Raw genomic sequence first — 21,962 nt, forward strand, 5'->3', positions numbered from 1 at the left:
TCTTAAGAATTGGATCGGAGAGCTAAACACGGCTCCACAGATAAGAGCTAAATAAATGAAATTTTACGAAGAATCGGATTCTGAGAATCTTTACTAGAGGAAGGTGGACTATCTATTTCAGATACCCCAAAACTCTTCATATCTACCATTACAATAGATGTTCCTTAGAAAAGAAGGTGGTGATTTCCTTGAGTCACTCACCTTAGGAAAATTCCTGTCATATTTCAGATGCTAAGGAAAAAAAAAACCTAAGAAAGTATTGCTGGAGAAATACATAGTTTTCTATTTTATATTTGAAATAGTATTCTACTGTGTCACAATACTATAGGGATATCTAGAGGAATGGAAAACAATTTTATTAGGCTCATGAAAATCTGGCAGGTGCTAGGACCAAGTGGAACTCGGGCAACTTCAGTTGGAGATGAACCATCTCATCCTGGGTGTGGTACAGTGTAGTAGGTACAGAAAAGCCAGTTCTTCCACATCAGCCGCTGCAGCTCCATCGCAGCTCTCTCCATACCATCTCCAAGATTCCCGCAGCTTTACATTTGCTTGTTAAGCTGAAAGCATGTTCCTTGCAAAGGCTATTCTGGAAGGGGCGGATCGAGGTCTTGGAGAAGCTCTTGGAGGACTTATTGGAGGAGGTGGTCAGAGAAGAGGAGGAGGAGGAGGAAATATCGGAGGGATAGTCGGAGGAATTGTCAATTTTATCAGCGAGGCTGCAGCAGCTCAGTATACTCCAGAGCCGCCTCCCACCCAGCAGCATTTCACCAATGTGGAGGCCTCCGAAAGTGAGGAAGTCAGGCGGTTTCGGCAGCAGTTCGCACAGCTGGCCGGACCAGACATGGAGGTGGGTGCCACTGACCTGATGAATATTCTCAACAAAGTCCTCGCTAAACACAAGGATTTGAAGACCAATGGCTTCAGCCTCGACACCTGCCGGAGCATCGTATCAGTCATGGACAATGACACCACAGGGAAGCTGGGCTTCGAGGAGTTCAAGTACCTGTGGAACAACATCAAGAAATGGCAATGTGTGTTTAAGCAGTATGACAGGGACCATTCTGGTTCTCTGGGACGCTCCCAGTTGCAGGGGGCTCTGCAAGCAGCAGGCTTCCAGCTGAATGAGCAGCTTTACCAGATGATTCTTCGCCGGTATGCTGAGGAGGATGGAAGTATGGATTTCAACAATTTCATCAGCTGCCTGGTCCGCCTGGATGCTATGTTTCGTGCTTTCAAGTCCTTGGATAGAGATGCAGATGGCCAGATTCAAGTGTCTATCCAGGAATGGCTGCAGCTGACCATGTATTCCTGAAGTGGGCAGAGACCTTCCCTGGAAGACAGGACTGCCCAAAGCTTTGTTGTGCTGTCTACGTTTGATGCCCCATCCAACAGCTGCCATTTCTTGGCAGGCTGTTTTACAGTGCTACATATTTCTCACGGTATTCTACACTGCAGTGCTTCATTAAAACTAATTTTGGGTGAAAAGTGTTCTGAGTGGTTTGTATATCAGCTTTTTGAGAGACTTGATATATAGAGGCATATCTATGTGATGGGGAGGTGCAGGATTGACTTTAAACTTTAAAAGGTGGCTACTTATTGGTGAATGAATTTGCATGTTTTAAATCCTGGAATAAATCAAGCACTCAAGAGATACATATTTTTTCCCTTTAAAAAGATGAGGAGGGAAGTTTAAAATCTGTTTTGCTCATAATTTCACATCTGGTCTTTATATTATGTTTTAAAAAGTGTTTTCTAGGGAATCTATTTTTATAGAATTTTAAAATGTCTAATCCAATTTTATGTAGGGGTAGCATTTTTTAAAATGATAGGGCAACTATCTATAAATCTAGAATTCTTCATCTGTTTTCTAGTAAAAGAAACACATGGCAGTTTGTTTTGATAGATTTGTAAAGAAAGTGAGGGACATTGAGGGTTACAAAGGGTTACCGTTGTTCAGCATGTCTCTGGCCATCTTAATGAATCAAAATGCTCACCCTTAGGTTTACTTCCTACAAAATCAGGCATGCCCAGGTGATGTTAGCCAGCCCTTGTCCTGTCTTGCCCTACCTTAGAACAAAGAAAATTCTTTTGCTTATCTTTGGAAACTGGAAGCATATCAAAAAAAGAAGCAAAGGAAAAAGAACAAAAAATACCTCACGTAATTAGCAATCAGTTAAATGAAATATAACGCAACATTAGACAACAAATATTGCTGACTTGTATTGCCTCCGTGCAAGGCTCTGACTGCAGGTTAGCGTCGCAGGGAGAATTCTGGAGGAATACTAGTATCTGGATCCCACTCCAGAAAAATGAAGTCTCCTCAGAACCTTTCTCTTCTTTAAGCTCCCCTGGCCGTTCGAATGAGCAGCCAAGCTGACACTGATTTGGACCTCCCCCCAGTGTTTTTCAGATTTCTTATCCTGTCTTCAGAACTGAGGCCAAGTTAAAGTCAGTGCTGCCCGATCCCAGGGAGGGAAAATAGGAATACTGAAAACCTAACACCCCAAAGCTGAGTTAATCATGCCTTTTGTGGTGGATAGCTCCTAATTTGGTTTTGTTATTTTGACACAAGATGTTACAGCTGAGCAAGTAAAATCCAGGGTCCCCACATCTCTGAGTAGACATAGCAAGAGGCTGAACTACAAGTCTCAGTTCACCATTGCCTAGGATTCAGTGGGTTTCTACACCTTCTGCTGTTATAAATATTTAATTTAATTAATTAATTTATATTTATTTAATTTTTGTCTTTTTGAGACAGGGTCTCCCTGTAGCCCCAGCTGTCCTGGAACTCATTATGTAGACCAGGCTGGCCTTGAACTCACAGAGATCTGCCTGTCTCTGCCTCCCAAGTGCTCCAATTAAAGGCATGCACCACCATACCTGGCTTATTTATTATTTTTATTTTATGCGTACAAGTGTATCACCTGCATGTATGTGAGTGCACCCACATCGTGCAATGCCACGGAGGTCAGAAGAGGGCTTTGGATTCCCCTGGAGACAGTTGGTAGCTGCCATGTGGGTGCTGGGAATCGACCCCAGGTCCTCTGCAAGAGCAGTCAATGCTCTTAACCGCTGAGCCATCTCTCCAGCCCCACCTTCTGCTGTTTTAAATGTATTCCTTCTTTCCCAGGCTACTTTGAAGTGTTCTTCTGAGTTCAAAAATAAATTCTTTCCTCTTTTGACTCGTGTAGAAGAAAGTTTAGCTATAAAAATGATGCCACTGGCCTGTTACAAGTCCTGGGGCTCTTGTTAGAAACCCCCAGTGACGTTGGGAGAGGTTAGCATTTGGTCTCTGTGTTCACCATCACTGCCATCGCCATCACATAATATTTATGCCATGCCACACACATAATTATGAATTGAGCCAAGCGCAGAGATCACATCTACTTTCTCCAGGGACTTGTAATTTAACATGGTCTGATAGGCTACTTAAACCAGGTGTGGTCATAGAAGTGTAAGGCTGCTGCCAGCAACCACACATTAATACAGCCTCATTATTTTAGAATAAACCCAAGAATATGTCAGACATGGAGCAGGAGAGCAGCCAGGAAAGGGAGAAAGCTGCCAGGGTGTCTATTAAGGGCTCAGTATTCTAACTTCATAACTTGATTTCCACATCGTGGCTGTGGAAAGGACAATGTACAGCTTGTATTTTTCCTGCAGATTTCATCATAAATGTCTTCCTTAAGTTAAGGCTGTCATCTCATACTAGTATTAAGTATTCCTTCATTCCTCAAGTTGAGGGAATACCTGTTTTTATGAGTCTCTTCTAAAACATCACAAAGCTACCAAAGTTTCTCTTCTGTATGTGGTTATCTATATTTTTATAATCTACCTAAATAACTTCAGTCATCAGTGTGGGTACTAGAAAAATCCACTTCAAATTCTAGATAAGACAAATCATTGGCATTGCACAGAACCAACAGCTTAACCAGTGACTGGGTTTCTTAGTTTTTATTCAATATTGGATGTTTTAAAGTCACATCTTTGATGTTAGAGAAAGTATTAATTGGCAACTTTTAAAATAATGTGCCTATGTCGCTGGACATGGTGACATAAACATATAATCTTACCACTCAGGAAGCAGAGACAGGGGGATCAGGAGTTCAAGGCCAGCCTTGAATACATAGTGAGTTCCAGGCCAGCCTGGGTTATATGACACCCTGCCTCAACAACCCCTCTGCCCCAAGAGTATGCATTTCTATATGGACAACTACATATAGCCTACTAAGAAGCTCTTTGATTCATCCATCTCATTATCACTGGATCTCTAACATTAAATAATGCTATCAGTGTAGGAACTGAGAATGACAGTGAGGAAAAGTGACTAAAATTGTACTATCTACTTTTTTACATTTCAAAACTACACATGACTTTGAAAATAAATCCACTAAATTGTGTAACTTATTTTTTTAAAAAGGCAGGAAAAGAAAACTTGTGCCCTATATCTAAGAGCAAGAAACTTCCCCAAAATATTAAAATTCATATGTCATCTTGAAGGTCACTTTAAAAATATTTTTTAGTATTTTAAAACTTGATTTCCAAAGCATCCTTGGTCAGAAATCTTATTATAGTGTTACACAGTTTTCCAGAATGTGGACTTAAAAAATGCTTAGAGACACCAACGAGGTACTTGTATTTAATGTGAGTTGACCTTAAAGAACTTAAAGAATTACTTTTACAGAGTTTATGTAATGCTAAGTATATTAAAATAATTTAATCACAGAAAATTGATAATATTCTTATGTATGTGGTAGAAATATGCTCTCAATCAGAATACCCAGGTTATCAGTACATTTTTTGACTACTTTGGATAACTGAGATCTACAATATTTTAATAATAATGCTCCTTTGGATTACAGAATAACTTCAAGCACTTGTTTTATTTGTTGATATAATTATTTACTAGTAAATAATTATATTTTATGTGAAGCTTTTTAAAGTTATTTGAAGAGCATTGATTATCTTTCATTTATAGAGATGATATTATATCAATTATAATAGAGAAAAGATAAAACTAGCTTCTATCTTTGGGCGTTCACCATTGCAGAATATACTCAAAATCATATCCTTAAATGTTGCAAGACTCGAAACTTTATAAAAATATGTAATTCTAAGTGAATACATACGTTGAATACATTTATCTGTGAAACAGCCTTGGAGAACTGATGTCTAAGAATCAAGTCAGTTATTCATCCTGAGATTTTAAATGCTAGTATAGAATCAAGTGTCCTTGACTTTCCATTGCTCCTGGAAGCCAGCCTAGCAGGTACAAGGTTCTGGATGACTGGACTCCTGTAACCCCAACCATACTACTTGCTTTTCTTATCCTATTGACCTCCAGGAAAGGGATGAAGCCCAGGGTCTGGAGCTCCCTGAGGCTTGGCCACATTTCTTTTTGCAGTGATTTGGTGTAATCCTTGGTGCCAACTCTAGACTGTTGGTGGGCTCTAACTTGGCACAGTTATAGAGGAATCGATTAGCACTTTTCATTGAATGATTTATTTCTTCCTCTAAACAGGACTCTGGAATAAAATTTTAAGCCCAGGTGCTATTGTTAAATGCATGATTCTTCCTGGGGAAGTTTTAAGGAAAGCAGTATTTTTATCACAAAACTGATTAAAATATGAAAATTAAAGGAATGCATATTTTATGTAACTTTTTATCCATCTAAAGATATGTTTTATGAAGCTGTTTATTTTGAGCTACTGCTGGTCAGAGTACTTACATTTTTTCTATAGTTACAGTAATAATTGAGTTTTATTAACTTGAAATGAAACTTAGATCTTGGTTTCTTCATTAGTAGTTTCTAAGATTTGTTCCAGGTTTAAATTTTATTATCCTGAGTTAGGAAACTTATTAGTATATTATTAATCCAATAAGATAATCTCATAGAATAATTTCCATGCTGGTTTTTTAATTCTTTTATAAAAACTTACATATACTTTTTCATGTGATGGAGTCAAGAGTCTGCCTTAATGTAATTGTGCTAGACAAAACTTTGCTGAAAAATGCTCAGCACTCATACATTAATGAAAATTAGGGATCTAGAATGTTACCTTGTTCTATGACTGGTGGTAATATGAAGGATCCATTACATTTCCATTTCTCTATCTGCAAAATGAGTTTTGATGCTTGACTTGTGTTGTATAGGATTTGATGGTGCAGTAAAAATTGATGTCTCTGGAAGGGTGTGGTAGGGCATGCCTTTAATCCTAGTCCTTGGGAGACAGCAACAGGTGGATCTCTGTCAGATCTAGGTTGGCCAGGTATACATGGTAAGTTCCAGGCCAGCTGGGGCAACAGGGAGACCATGTCTCATAAGACCTCCCCCCAAAAGTAATATGTTAACAAAGATACATCATAAATTCAATATGGTATTTCCAGACACATAGACAACCTATTATTGTAACTTTAGTGTCCAGCCATCATTTTAAGATCAATTCCTCAAACTTATTCAAGACCTCTGTATTGCTTAGTGAAATCAACTACATAAGAAACTTACCTATATTGAACAAGTTAACTATAATTTAATAAGCTTCTCAACCTCTAAGACTCATTGAAAACAATTTTAGTACCTCAAAATTTAAATGACGATGACACAAAAGGATATTATGTTCCTTAAAATGCTGTCTTCTCTGAAACTTCCAAGGTGATGAAATGTAGATGTTGATTGTGGTAGTGGCTACCCTGTATCTAGGAACAGTAGCACTATACACTTAAAATAGGTGCATCCTGCTGGATTAAATGACACCACAGCAAAGTTGTTTTAACAAATAACTATTTTCTAATTAAATATGGAAGTTGGATGGCTTGAGGTTTTGTCTCAGAAATAAACCCTAATACTTGGGAGAAATCTTAAAGTCTATTTTTTGTCATGGGAATATAAAATTAAATTAGTATTCCTTTTAATTTCCTCCCTATGGTACGATAGGATATTGATAGGATTGGATATTGAGAGGCTGATTCCCTAGTGGGGCAAATATACTTTCAAAAATTGCACACCATCTCAGCAGCCTTCTTTCCTGAAGTTCCTCTGCTGATTACTCATAGTTGAAGATCACACTGACACTGATGCCAAGTGTCATTGGTTAATCAACCTGATTAAATACTGCTCTAACTTTGTTGCTGCTGGCTTATGGGTTATCTTGAAATTCATCATTTGAAGGTTGTGCTGCCAAAATGACTCTCACACCTGGGATTCTTATCACAGTGCTTGTTTACCATCCTCGTTTTCTCTCCAGCCTTCGCTCCTGCTCGCCATCTCTTTTTCCTGTCTTCCTCTTGTCTCTCTGTCTCTTTCATTCTCTTGATGTTCATCCTTCAGGTGAGTAATTAATGTATATGGTCAGTCTGGGTTGGAATTATCAGCCCTTTGTTTTCTGTTGCCATCGTGAAACTCCATCATGAACTGCTAGCTGTGTTTGATTTTTTGTTGGCTTTAAAGTGCAGGGTCAGAGCTGGGCGTATGGCTCAGTGGTTAGTAGCATTTGGCTGTTCTTGCAGAGAACCTAGGTTTGGTTCCCAGCACCCACATGACAGTTAACTGTCTGTAACTCCAGTTCCAGGGGATCTGATACCATCTTCTGGCCTTTGCAGGCAGTTCACACACATAGTGCACTTACACATATATAGGCAGAATACTCTATACATTAAAAAAAAGAAATGTAGGGTCTGGTGGTCCAGAAGTCCTCCAAGGGCTATTAACTCTGCCCAAGTTTGCTTCAGTTGTTCCTGGTTTATTGCAAATTAATGCACCTTGACTAGTGTCTCAGTTTCCCTCTTTTCTTTCACCTCCATTTTCTGTATGTGGCGGGCTGTTCAGTAACCTTCGGGACCCTTTGGTCATGGTCTGATGTTGGCCATCCTGGCAGGACCACTTTCATGGTGGAATAAATGCTTATAGATGCTTATTCCCACTAAGGATTAAAGTCCCAGTCCCTGGCTCAAAAAAAGCCAATGTTGAGCTCAGGAACCTGCACTGAGCTGCAGGGAACCACTTCACAAGGGTTCAGTGGTAAAGGAAGAAAAAAATCAGAATACTGCTAAAAACAAAAATATGTCTTCTGTCTTCTGAATGGGGAGTGGGTTGTCCTTCCCTCGTTCACCTAAGGAGAACTTCTCCACCAAGGCCCAGCTCATGATCTGCTGAGCTACATGTTGTGCTTGAACTTTACCTTGCACTGTGATTAACAGCAGTTCAACTCATGGCCTTCCTAATTGATATCTCCTATCTCTCACAGAATAATGATGGCAGTATCGACTTCCGAGAGTATGTCATCGGTCTGGCTGTCTTGTGCAACCCTGCCAACACAGAGGAGATCATCCAGGTGGCATTTAAGGTACTGCCAACCCCACTGACAGCATCTTGGTTGGCCTTGTAAATACATGTTGACTCTAACTGCATTATTTGAAAAATCGGTAAATCTGTTACTCGAGTTTATAGATCTGCTGTGACATGTACAGGAGGAGAATGTGATTAAGTCAGTTGCTACTGAGAATAAAGAAAACACAAGCATCCACTTAAGCAAAAATGGAAGCAGCCCAGGTAACAGTGTCAAGATTTCAGAGCAGGTGATTTAACAAATTGACTTAAAAAATATTGTTTTTCAGCCCTGCTTAGAAGCCCTGAAGTAAGATTTATAAATAAACACAACTTGCCAGTCATCTGGATTCATTATGTGGAAAGTTCTGAGCTCTCCTCATTTTCACATTCTGTCAGATAGTTTAAATGACATTTTGGTGCTGGAATTTAGAAGCAGATAAATCTTTTCTGTGTCTCTGGTCCCAGCAGAGCTTGATGAGAGTGTGTTTTGTGAAGGCCCAGGCTGCACTTGCCGTTCACATACACGAAAGGAGAAGAGAGTGCCACATCCCGAGGCCTATGTCATTCTGCTAGTAAAGGCACTCTGTCTATTAGTAACGACACTCCATCTATCAGCGCTGCTTCATTGTGGTGTTTCCTCTGAGGTCTAAGTTCATGGGGTCATCTCTCAAGTGAAACAGTGTCTTTCTGTCCTTGCTTGTCTTGCTAAGCTGTGTTCATTGACTCGTGCAGTCCGTTAGGTTCTGCTTCCATCAAGCATGAAAGGGCCTTCCCTCCCATTTTCACCCTTATCTCTTCCTGACTTTCTCTGAGAAGAATATCCCGATGTGACTCCAACAAGTTTTATTTTTTCCTTTCCATTATCTAGAAAAACTCATCTACCAAGAGTTCTTTCTCATGTCTTAGAGGCCACTAGGGATAGCCTTAGGAATTTCCATGTGCTCTGTAGAAGAACCTCCGATTTACTTTTTTATTTCAGACTGGTTTAAGTGGAGTTAACTAGGTCTATAAAGAACGTCAGTCAGTCATTGATGCTTAGCAGATGGTTATAATGTAAGGGCCAGAAACTTTTCCAGAGTTTCAAACTTTCATGTTTTGGACTTATTCATCAAAACCCCCTAAAATTATACATACAGCTAACTTATTTTGATCCAGATATTTCTGTTTCTGGTTTGGGATTGTATGTATAATTATGAGTTTAACTTAGCAAATAGTCACTTTTGGTTTGCCGGTGAAAGACTCAATAGAAAATTTGGCCCTTAATCACAGTAATTACTGTTTTTAAAGAAGTCGTGAGAATTTTGTCTAGCCTAGAACTTGGTTTGGAGATGGGGAAAGGAAGAAAGGAAGACTTGCAACTATAATTAGCTCATTTTCCTGTAAGGCAAGGGTCGTGCTTTAAATTAGAATTTTCTATTTATTTATTAAGTTTTTTTGAGACAAGTTCTCACTATGCAGCCCAGGCTGGCCTCAAACTTGTAATTCTCCTGTCTCAGCCTCCTGAGTGTTGGGATTACAGGTACCAGCCACCATGCCCAGATTATACTGGTTATTATAATTTTAATATTTTATTGGCTTTTTGAGAATTTCATGCACTGTATTTTAATCATATTCAGACCCTCCTCCCTATCTTTACCCCCTTACTGTCTTCCACCCGAGTTCATATCTTCTATTATTATTATTTTAAAGCCTATCAAGTCTAATTTATGTCCCCAAATGCCCTCCAGTGTGAGTCCATCCCCTAGAGCCTGCTCCTCAAGCTACCAGTTTTCTTTAGAAAACACACATACTCTCTCTCTCTCTCTCTCTCTCTCTCTCTCTCTCTCTCTCAAAATGTTTAAATTGCCATTTATATAAAATTGGTTCACCAGGTCTCTCTCTCTCTCTCTCTCTCTCTCTCTCTCTCTCTCTCATCTCTCTCCCTCTATCTCTTTCTCCCCTCTTGCAGAGGCTATCAGCTACCAATAGTTAGTTCTTCAGTTAGGGTTGGAACTTCTTGCCCACCTCCCTGCCTCCATGCTGGGATTTTGTCTGGGTTGAGCATCCTATCACTATTGCTGTGAGTTTGTATGAGTAAACACCTTTCCATCCGTACAACACTGTTTCCTTGCAGTCATTCACCACCTCTGGCTCTTATACCTCTCCAACGCCCCACCCCCACTTCTACAGTGATCACTGAGCCTTGGGAGGCAAGGGTTTGATATAGATGTCCCACTCAGGGCTAAGCACTTTGCAGTCTCTTACTCTCTGCATGTTGACCAGTTGTGGGTCTCTGTATTAATCACCATCAGCATGCTGCAAGAAGAAGCTTCTCTGGTGAGAGCTGATGAATTAATCTATGGGCCTAACAAATCATTAAGAGTCAGTTTAATACTGTGCCCATTTAGCAGGATAATAGCGGTAGGTTCTCCCCCACATCCTGTGAACTGTCTAGCCACAGGTTCCAGGCCTGATATCTCAGTATCGGTTATGGGCTTCATCTTGTGAAGCAGACTTTAAATCGGATCAGAAAATGGTTAGTTACTCACTTAACATTCATGCCACCTGCAGCACCAGTGGCATATCTTGCCAGGCCACTTGATTAGAGTTTGCAGGGTTCACAGCAGGGCAAGGTGATGATTACTTTCCTCTTTTTAACTTGCCTTTTCGGGTATGTTTTATGTTTTGGAAATACTTTTACATATTTTTAGTTTTAATTTAGTAATAAATCTTTCATAATACATAGAATCCTTTCATAACTTTTTCTTCAGTAAGCACTTTTACAGTTAACTTCCATCTTTTATCTTATTTAACCTTTACATTGGCCTACGTAGCTAGATTATTAGAGATTTCCAGTAGTAGGCAGTCGGATCAACTCTGGAAGACTGGTACTACACTGGAATTGGTTGTTAAGACTGGGAAAGAGGCTAAGGTGAATACATGGAACAAGGCAAGCCCAAAGCTTCCAGCTACAGGAACTTCCCTGTACCTTTCCTTGAGACCTACAGTTAAAGTAAGTAAACAGTTCATAATTCACATTCCAGGAAGATCGGAAGAGTCTTGTGCTTGATAGGAGGAAGACAGGATGTTCTAATTAGGAGTCCCGCAGTATTCTACACAGTGGGGAAATATCATTCCTCTAAGGAAACTAGGATTCAAGCTTTCCTACCAAAGTCCAGGTTGTGGGACTTATCATAGTTCTGTGAACTGGGTAGCAAAGCCTATTGGGAGTAATTACTAAGGGAGGGAAATCAAGGAGTTTCATGATGGGAAGGATCTGGGGTGGTTGTAGCAAAGGACCAGTATAGAAGAAGTGAGGGCCAGGATGGACTGTGAAGAGATGATACAGAAATGAGATTACTAATCGTGCCAAGAATTTAGACTGTTGAGATGAGTTGGAGAGAACTGTTCAGGAATGGAAGGTTGGAGGAAGGTTGGACCCTGTGGAGAGGTAGGAGCCACTGGATCCTGGAAGTTACTGTTTGAAGTCCACCATGAATAAGGAGCTTGTGGTCCACAGTTTGTGAGATCATGTCACATCACTTCTCACTTTTCAGCCATCTTCTCCCCCATGGAAAGTTCAACAAGAAACGGCCCAGCAGCCTGTGTTCCCATCTGGGGTATCAAATTCCAGCTTTTTTACCCTCTCACTCACAGGAACAATGAGAACACATTTAATATTTGCTTATATTTCTTTCCATGATTATCAGACCTTACTAGTGCCTATTTTTCAGTGTCTTTTGGTCTTATATTTGGTCTAATGCAGAGATACCAACTGGAGCTTGAGGTATTACTTGCCTGAATTTAAATGCTAGCTCTACCTATTACAAGTTGTATGACCTAGGGAAAGATTACCTAATTTCCAAAGGCCTCAGCTGTCCTATCTCTAAGAGAAGGCTGACAGTGGAACCTGTTGTAAAATATTATCCAGAGTATTAAGCATTAATATATGTAAAGGAAATTGAATACCTTTGATCAGTGCTCGTAATGAATAAGTGCTAATTCCATTAAAAATTCTTTGTGTCCAAGAGGATTTTGATTATGTAATATTTATTATCCATCTTCACTTTTGAAAATTTTTTGTTGAATTTTTGTGATTTTCAAGCAATATAATTTAATGGTATTTAGATCCTCTCCTCATCTGCACCCCTCCCACTGCCCCCCTGCCCCACCCTATTCAGTGTACTCCACTGTATATACAATACAGTCTGTAGAGTCTGATTTGTGTCCCCTCATGTCCCTCAGCATGGGGACATTTTGACCACTGGAGCCTGGTCAACCCTTCCAACCTATCCCAATCCACCGCTTTCTGTCCTATAAACGATTACCCTTTGTGCTTGGCTTTTACCTTGCCATCTCCTGGTCCTTATCCCGTAGCTTCTTGGAAGTACCCACCCCAGTCATCATTGCTTCTCACCTGGATCCTCATTACCACCTTCCCTTCCAATTCCCTGCAACTGGAAGTTTCAAAATCTCCTAATTACCAAACCCAGCAGATATTTTTGTCTCTTGCTTGGTCTTTCCGTGACATTTCACTCTGTTCCCTGTTAACCACTGTCAAGTCTCATCCTCAGACAGTAAAACCCTGTTAACTTCTTTCCTATCCTCTGGTGTGTCTGCTTCTTCTAAGGCGTCAGTCCCTCTTTCCTTCACACATCTCAACGGTGGCTGTTCCAGGATTTTGCCTTTATTTTGGATCTTCCTTATTGATAAACTTGATATACCCATGGTTTCAGTTCTTACCTGAATTCCTACCTGAGGCCTCATCAATCTCCTGAGCTGACACCTGAATTTTTCCTCTTACTCTTGGCACCCGACTCAAATCTCCCTTATCCAGGCCCAACTCTTGATCCCATTTGGTAGCCGTTATTCTCACTGGTTTCCCTTGCTTGCAGCTTTCGTCTCATTTCCCAAGCTGGGAAACTTCAGTCCTATCTTTGGCTTCTCGTTACTATGAACCTCTTCCACAAATCCTAACTTTGCTGCTTATGAATTCTGTCCCTTCCTATCCTTCCTGCTTGTCCAGCACAGACTTAGTTTTCTTGCTTGTAGCCTTAGCAATCTCCTACTCTATCCTACACCTTCTGCTTCAGAGACCTCCTTCAGATTACAAATGATCACACCACTTCCCCTTCCGGCACCATCCTGCAGGATTAGGTTGGGCCTTTTGCATCCACCACGAATTCTTGCTTACCCCTCAGTCTCTGGACTTGAGCTCAGGCACTCACCTACCATTCCTTATATCTTCTGGGAACATCTCTTCATGTTCTAAGACCCAGCTGTCATATCAGCTTTTCTGGAAAGCCTTGTGTACTTCTTTGGGCAAGATTCATCATATACCCCCAGAGCTCCCATGTCTCAGTATATACTGTTGATATGGCCCATAAATCTGTCTCTTTCCACCATTAAACTGTAGATCTATAAATCTTATAAGAGTAGCATCTCTCTCTATATATATGCATATAATATGTGCATTTTGTGTGTATTTATTTATATGTATGTAATATGTGCATTGTGTCTGTCTGTATGTATGTGTGTGTGTGTGTTCTTCTTGTACAATAACTGTTTGCATTGTTGGAGAATTCCCTGCCAGAAGATGATTCAATACATTCAATACCATAGTGCTTTTAAAGCCCTAACTCCTTTATGCTTTTTTTCCTTGAAGCTCTTTGATGTCGATGAGGATGGCTACATAACAGAGGAAGAGTTTTCCACCATTCTACAGGCTTCTCTTGGAGTACCTGACCTTGATGTTTCTGGTCTATTCAAGGAAATTGCCCAAGGGGACTCTATTTCCTATGGTGAGTAAGCGGTTTGGCCTCTGGTTTATTAAGGAGAGCCTCTAGACTGCGAATTCAAGAGTCAGATGAGAGTGCTTCCCTTAGCTAATTATATTAGTAATAGTAATAATGATGATGATAATAATAACAGCAATATTGTAGTAGGAAGAGTAGCCATTAATTATTGAAGACTTAGATGCTAGGTACCTTTCCTTATGTTTTGTGTATATAAACTCATTTAATCTTTACTGCAAGCCTATTTAATCAGTATCCTGTTTTGTTTTTGTTTTTTCTCAAATCTGTGTTTGACAGAGTACAAATAATTTAAGTAACTTTCTTAAGACCGTTAAGCTGAAGGATGTCAGAGCCAGAATGCAAAATCTAAGCATTTGGCCTGAGAGCCTACACCATTGACTCTATACGGCATTGCCTGTCCTATTTGCTGTGGGTGTGGCTAGACAGCCCTGAGCAAGTTAATCAGAATAGGCTTTATCTTCAGTAGAGGGGTATGGACCAAGGTACCCCCAGTAGTTATAGTTAAACAATGTTCTGACAGTTGATGTTCTGACAGTTGACATAGCAGTTTAAGTGAACATATATGTCCTTTGTCTCATACCATTCTAATAGCGACCCCTGTGAGGGAGTGACCATCACAAAGAAAGACCTGTGGCATAGGGACAGGCCCATTCACTCGCTACTCCTTTGTCCTGATGGTTCAAGTCTGTCCATCAAAACGGGTGGTGAATCACTTTCCCTGTATTTCCCAGTGTAGACATTAACAGGCATACCTCTGTGGAAAGGCCTAGGTGATCATTTCCTGCTTAGCTTTGATGTGGTCATGGATGTCAGGCTGGCTTATCTTCCCCAAGCTTTCCTGTCTGGCTGGAAGAATATTCTGTAATTACTTAATTGCATTTCCCTGATGATGTTCAAAGGGTTTCAGCTTGCTAATTTTCATGGGATGGGGAAAGTAGATCACACACTTCTCTTACTCTGTCTTTAATTCCTGGCATTTTGGCTTTCCTATAGTCCCTTTTCAATAATTTAGTGCATAGGGCAGGAATCTGTTGATTTCATTAAAAAAGAAAAGAAAGTAGGATAAAATGGGGAAATACATGTACAGACAAATCTTTATAAACTCATGTGTTCTATATTTTCTCTGATCATTTTGCTTTCATAATTAACACCCTCTGTGTTACTCTGAACCACCAATTTTTTTCAAAAGATCTATTTTTTATTTATGTATATGTTTGTTTACTCCTGTGAGTTTATATGTACCACAAGTATTCAGGAGCCTGGGGAGGTCAGAGCATGTCAGATCCCCTGGACCTGGAGGTACAGGTGTGGTTATGAACCACCATGTGGGTACTGGGAAGTGAACCCAGGTCCTCTGCAAGTGAGCCAGAACTCTTAACTGCTAAGGCATCTCTCTAGCCCCAGAACTAACAAATTATGAAAAATTATATCATTAAAAGCTAATATTAAAAATGATTAGTAGGTAATCATACTTTTAGTTTCTTCTTAAGAAATATGTTAGGGAAGTCTGTTTCATAGTTGGGGAGATTTTAAAAAACAGTGTACTTTTTTATTTATTTGGTAATTTCATACATATTTACAATGTATCTTGATCATATCCACTCCTCACTCTCCACTTCCAACTCTCTCTAAGCCACCCAACACATCTTTACAACTTTATGTTATTTAAAACAAAAAATAACCCTCTGAGCAGACCTCAATGTTATCTGAAGGAATGTTGGCAACTGACTGCTTCTAGATGAAGAAGAGCTGATCTTCCTAAAACAAGGGATTCTAGATAGACTGACTACACTCAGTGGATGGACTTGCACTGGGGAACTGGGGACGCTGACAACCCAGTGGGCCTTAACAGGGATGACAGGGTATATGGGCTCCAGTCAGGGTGGGGGTGGTATAAAGATGATTGTTTGAGCTATTCAGTGTGAAATACACTAAAAATTCAATTAAAAAGAAAGAACCATCTACTGGGGCATGAGCCTGATTTTTTTTTTTTTTTTAGCTCAACCTTTTTCTTTTCAGTGTGCATAGACTCTCTCCCCTCCCCTCATACTGTGTAGATCTGATCTTTAAAGAATATTTGAGGAATGTAATATTTAAAAAATAAATGTGGGTACGTGGCAAGAATATCATGGTTGGTTCTCTATTGTTCTTAATGCCCAGATCCCCTTATCATCAGTTCTCAACACATCTAGAAATGAGATACTGTTTAATGCCACCGCTATCCCAACCAAGGGTCTCAGTCTTTTGAACAAAGCACAAATGTCAGAATTATAGCCTTAGTTTTAGTAAATCACCTCTGTGTGCACTTACCTATCTTAGAAGTCATTTTGGACTCTTCTCCATCATGGAAATAGCCTTAAGAGGTTAGACAAGTTTTGGTTTTTCTTTTTGGTCTTTTTGAGACAAGGTCTCCCTGTAGCCCCAGCTGGCCTGGAACTCACTATATAGACCAGGCTGGCCTGGAACTCACAGAGCTCCGCCTGTCTCTGCCTCCCAAATGCTCATATTAAAGGTATGCACCAGCATGCCTGGCTCAAGACTGATTTTTCATTTATGTATATGTGTATACATTTGTGTGAGTGTATGCCACGTATGTGCGGGTACCCTCAAAGACCAGAAGAGGGTGTCAGATACCCTGGAGCTGGAGTTATAGGCCATTGCCAGCTGCCTAATAGGGTGCTGGGAACTGAACTCAAATTCTCTGGAAGATTGGCAAGTGATCTTAACTGCCGAGCCCTTTCTCCAGCAGGTAAAAAAAAAAAAACCCAAAAAACCACAAAAAACTGTAGCTTATTGGAGATTTGAGATTCAAATCCTCATGGCTGGCTTCATAAGCCTTTTATACCTCTGGCTCTCTGTCTCAGCTCCCAGATCTAACACAGTGAGATAAAAAGAGCCAGGGCTCAGGGGTCTTGCAATAAGATTAATAAATACACTTTCTGAGCCATTATTGATCGTAAGTTTGGAGTCTGCTTTTCAAGACTGCCTCTTTCTATATTAGAGTTAAGGACTAAAATAGTTTAAAAAGCCAGCCATAGACCGTCCTGGGTAAGAGATTTTTAAAAAAACATAGAAATTGGAATGCAGAGATTGTAGTGGTATAACTGTAGAGCACACGGAAATTTTATGAAGTGTACAACTGTGTAACAGCCATTCAGGTGAAGAAATGGACCCCGTGGCTCTTGCCAGCCACAGCCCCTTTCTCACTCTTAAAGGACTCTCTGCCTTGCATTCTTTCACCACTTTACCAGAAAAGTATGCATTTTGACGTATTTTAACATCTGTGTTTTTGAAGTTTATGTAAATGGCCTCTTCCAATATGTGTCCTCTTGAAGCTTGTCTTTTCATTCAGCATCATGTAGTTTTACAGTTCACATGCTTGTCAAGTAGCTGTTCTTTCCCTTTCACTGTCCTATAGCCATGCTCCAAGAATATGCTCCCAAGTTATCCACTGCTACACTTGATCGACATCTCAACTGTTTTCCTTTTTTCCCTGTTAGACTAATGTTGCTGTGACATCCCCATGTATGTCTCCCAGAATGCAACGCACAATTTCTATAGTTTGTGCAGCTCAGAATAGAATTTATGAGTCATGGAGAATACAAATCTCACAAAGCGGTTGCACAATTTATAGTCTCACTAACAATTCTTTTGAGTTGACTAAGAGGATTTTGCAATAATTACATGACTAAGGTCTTTAGTTAATCTGTCATGCTAAAAGAAGAATCACCCTAAATTATTGATTTTTCCCTCTCTTCTAGAGCAATTCAAAAGTTTTGCCCTAAAGCACCCAGAATATGCCAAGATATTTACAACATACTTGGACCTCCAGACATGTCATGTGTTTTCATTACCAAATGAAGTCCAGACAGCTCCCTCTGTTGCAAGTAATAAAGTCTGTCCTGAAAATCATGAAGAGAGTACCTCAGATAAAAAAGATGATTGAAGGCAGTATTCCCTCTGAAGAAAACTCAGTGGCTTCTGCGTGCAATTCTAAAGACATTCATTGATAATATTGAAAATGTGTCTGTTGAGTAATCTTTAAAATAGAAGCTTTTTAATAAAAGTGATAGATTTTCTTACTAAAATGCTTTTATTAAACTGCATATATCAAGTAATAGTCCTTTTGTCTTATACTACGGTTTACTGGTTGGTTTACTAATGATAAAGGCTGTATATATTCTTATGGATTTTCCCAGTTTAATTTGCATAACTAATAAATACATTGGTCTTACTACATTTTGGTCAGCATTACTCAATATCATGAAAGACTTAAAAAGTACAAACATTTTTCAGTCCTCCATCGTACAGTAATATTATGTTTTCTCTAATTCCTTCCCTTTCTGGAAATAAGAATGAAGAATCTGAAAAATGTTGCAGAATTTTCTCTTTATCTTTGCAGGTTCATTTTTCCATTTAAATTTCAGGTTTTTTGATCAATGGTTATCAGAGGGGAGGGCACCATTAATTAGATGAGGCTTTCTAAGAACTCATATTCTCCTTGACATGTATCTGTATTGCAGATTTCTTTAAAACACCTGCTAAGCAAATAATATCCTTTTACATGAAACGGGGTGGAAACCACGTTTTAAAGATGACTGCTGTGGCCACAGGCTAAGTGGGAATTGCCTTATTGAAAGGAACAGTGATTGCCTAATGAGAAAATGAATTGTTTGCCACAGAGTTGAATTTAATTTGAGTTGGATGGTTCAGAAGGTAGCAGTTGCCCAATAAATAAATCAGATTTGTTCTATTTATATAATGGTCAAATTAGTATATTCTACCATCCAAGATGAGTTTTATTTTGTTAGTTGTCCTCTCAAACTTTAGGGCATATCTGAAATTTCTACATGGAAGACAAAAGTTTCCAGTGTGTCCCTAAAAGCCAAGGAATCAAAAAGCTTTATTAATGCAAGACCATAATTTGTGCCCCAGGCAGGAATCCAACAGCAACATTTTCCCTCTAGGTTAAATAATAATTTCCCTCAGATGCCAATTTTTTCAGGTCTTTTACGTGCACATGGTTACTATCACTTATATTTGAGATTTTGAGTAAAGAAGCAATTTGTTAATATGGTGTACAAAATCGTTGCTTTTATACCACACTCAGTCTTTGATATACTTTTTTTTTGCTGTATTTCAGAATATATTAGTGATTCACCCTCCAGCTAGAATTTTTTTAAAGTCGATTTGAAGTTCGGAAGTCTCATGAAAGTATTGGAGTTTATACTTAAGAAGCTAGAATCATGACTTTAAACTACTTTTACATATGAAACAAATAGTGTTCTAATTTAATGGCTAGATACATATTTGGATAATTGACTACCAAAAATATCATCCTTAAATATATGTAATTATTTGCTTTTCTTATGTCTTCTTAAAATATTTTGTTACTTTTATTTCATGTGAATGAGTGTATTGCCTGCATCTATATACGTGCACCTGTGCTGTGTAGTGCCTGCTAAGGCCAGAAGAGGGTTTCAGATCCTCTGGAACTGGAATTACAGACAGTTGTTAGCTGCCTTGTGGGCGCTGGGAACTGAACCTGGATCCTCTACAAAAGCAGCCAGTGCTCTTAACCACTGAGCCATCTCTCCAGCCCCAACTTTTCATATGTCTTAAAGCATTTAGAAAAAGGTGTTAGATGAACTGAAGTACTTGCTCAAGTAATTAATTATGTTAAGCAATGTTAATACCAATATCTACCATAGGCAGTGAATGTGTGTAATGCTCAGGGAAGCAAGGTTTTTTTAACCACAGAAAGTCCATGTATTAACCCTACTAGCCATGGCAGAGTAGTATGAGAAATTAGAAGCTTTCTGTAAGGCACTTTAAAAAAATATTTTTTTAAAGATTTATTTGTTTACTTGTGTGTGTATGTGTGTGTCTGTGTGTCTGTGTCTGTGTCTGTGTGTCTGTGTGTGTTAAGTACAAGTTCATGCAGGTGGCCAGTGAGGCCAGAAGAGGTCACTGTATCCCCTGGAACTGGAGTTACAGGTAGTTGGGAGCCACCGGATGCAGGTACTGAGAATCAAACCTGGTCTTCTGCAAGAGCAGTACACATTCTTAACTGCTGAGCCCTACAAGGTTCTTAAATTCTATCCCATTGTTTTCTTGTTTTAAAATAATATGTTATGCTCTCTGCTACCATTTCTGTGAGTACAATATTTCTGTTTTATTATTGCATGACTGAATAAACAAATTTGCCATGTAAAACTCTTGGCAATTAGCTAGGCATGGTGGCACACGCCTTTAATGACAGCATTCCAGAGGCAGAAGCAGGCAGATCTCAGTGAGATCGAGGCCAGCCTGGAACTGCATAGAGTTCCAGGACAGCTAGATTACAGGGAGACTCTATGTCAATAAAAAGCCCCAGAAAAAACAAAACAAAATAAAAATTAAATAAAATTCTTGGCAATTAAAAATTCCAGTTTTACCATTTAATCTTAAATATAATATACCTTTTCAATACCATGGCTTGAGTATAAGTTTCATATTTATGAACACGATGAGTCATTTTATTTTAAGGATTTTGAAATGTGAGACATAATTTCATTATGCGGTAATGAGAAAAAAACTCATATTTTACCAAAGCAGCAGTATATACTATTCTTAATGAGCTTGACTTGACTGGCTGGTCCTTGTAATAACACATCATGCTTAGAAGTTTTCCTACAAATTGGGTCTTGACTTTTCTGTCTCCTCACAATTTCATTGAGAGGTTTTTCTCCTCTTAAGATTTAAAATAAGAATTAAATTTCATTAAACTAGTTAAATGTACTGTGGTCGTATATACAAATTTGAAGGGGAAGGTTACTCTTGAAATGAGAAATATTAGCTCCTAAAACCTTTTATATGATAAATATTTCAATCAAAATAGTTCTTTTGAAAAACAGTGAATGACCAAATGCTTTACGTATGTTTAACTCTCCTCTGTCACTGTTTTTGGAGATTTGGAAGATTGTGACAGTCAGTAGTGATATCGCTAATGATTTTTTTCCTCTTTAAAAAACAGCATTCATTTATTTTAGTGTGTATGAGCGTGCCATGATCTGAGTGTGGAGGTCAGAGGACAACTTATGGGAGTCGCTTTTCTCCTTCCACTGTGTGCATCCTGGGGTGTGAACTCAGGTCGTTAAGCTTGGCAGCGAGCACCTTTATCCCTTGAGCCATCTCCCCAGCCCATCTCAAACAGTTATTTCGAGGTGACTGCTTCCCTTTTGGAAGGCATCTGTTTTGCTCTTTGAATGAGACACATCAGCAGAACTAGTTGATTCCCATGTTTACAACTCTCTCTCTCAGATCATTATAAATGCCGAATGGTTAATTGAAGGCACTATCTGCTGCTCAAATAGGTGGCAATTGACTGTGGAACAGACTTTCTGCTATGAAAGTGCTAGGACATTTGGTCTTTACATTGCAATCACAAAAGAGGACACAAACATACCTGGAAGAAGCCATCTTCTAAGAAATCAAACACATTTATAATTTGTTGGAATTTACTTTTTTTTCTGTCTTCCTCCTTACTTGGATGAACTTTCCAGGTTTTTGTTTGTTTGCTAGATTGTTGTGATGGCTCAGAAGTAAAATGCCCTCCACAGGCTTGTGTATTTGAACATTTGGTCTTCCACTGGTGGCACTGCTTTGAGGAGTCATGGAAACTTTGGGGTGGGGCCTATCTGGAAGATGTAGATTTTTGGGTGAGGCCTTGAGGATTAGAGCCTGACCCAGTCTATTGTCCTCTCTGCTTCTTAATCCTCCAAACTCAATCCCAACACTATGAAGCCGCTGGCCACCATGCCTTCTCTGCCTGGATGGGCTGTTCCCTCAAACCATGA

At 39.4% G+C, this 21,962-nt stretch overlaps 2 protein-coding genes across 2 annotated transcripts in view; both read left to right on the forward strand.

Annotated features, from left to right (window-relative positions):
• The window catches only part of Lpcat2 (lysophosphatidylcholine acyltransferase 2), a 77,254-nt gene extending 59,042 nt beyond the window's left edge, over window positions 1-18,212 (forward strand). The window contains exons 12-14 of the mRNA XM_008830088.2: window positions 8,247-8,345; window positions 13,974-14,109; window positions 17,886-18,212. Of these exons, the coding sequence (XP_008828310.1) occupies window positions 8,247-8,345; window positions 13,974-14,109; window positions 17,886-18,070 (420 nt within the window). The 3' untranslated portion in view covers window positions 18,071-18,212. The remainder of the gene's footprint in view (window positions 1-8,246; window positions 8,346-13,973; window positions 14,110-17,885) is intronic.
• Window positions 569-1,315, forward strand: Capns2 (calpain small subunit 2). The gene has a single exon (XM_008830087.1). The coding sequence runs from the start codon at window positions 569-571 to the stop codon at window positions 1,313-1,315; it is 747 nt and encodes a 248-aa protein (XP_008828309.1).
• Window positions 18,213-21,962: the final 3,750 nt, after the last annotated feature.

The sequence above is a fragment of the Nannospalax galili genome, unplaced genomic scaffold (genome assembly GCF_000622305.1).
Source record: "Nannospalax galili isolate Female #2095 unplaced genomic scaffold, S.galili_v1.0 scaffold274, whole genome shotgun sequence".
Taxonomy (NCBI): domain Eukaryota; kingdom Metazoa; phylum Chordata; class Mammalia; order Rodentia; family Spalacidae; genus Nannospalax; species Nannospalax galili.

Coding starts and splice junctions, on each gene's coding strand:
- Capns2 (XM_008830087.1), top strand. CDS start 569: ATGTTCCTTGCAAAGGCTATTCTGGAAGGGGCGGATCGAGGTCTTGGA.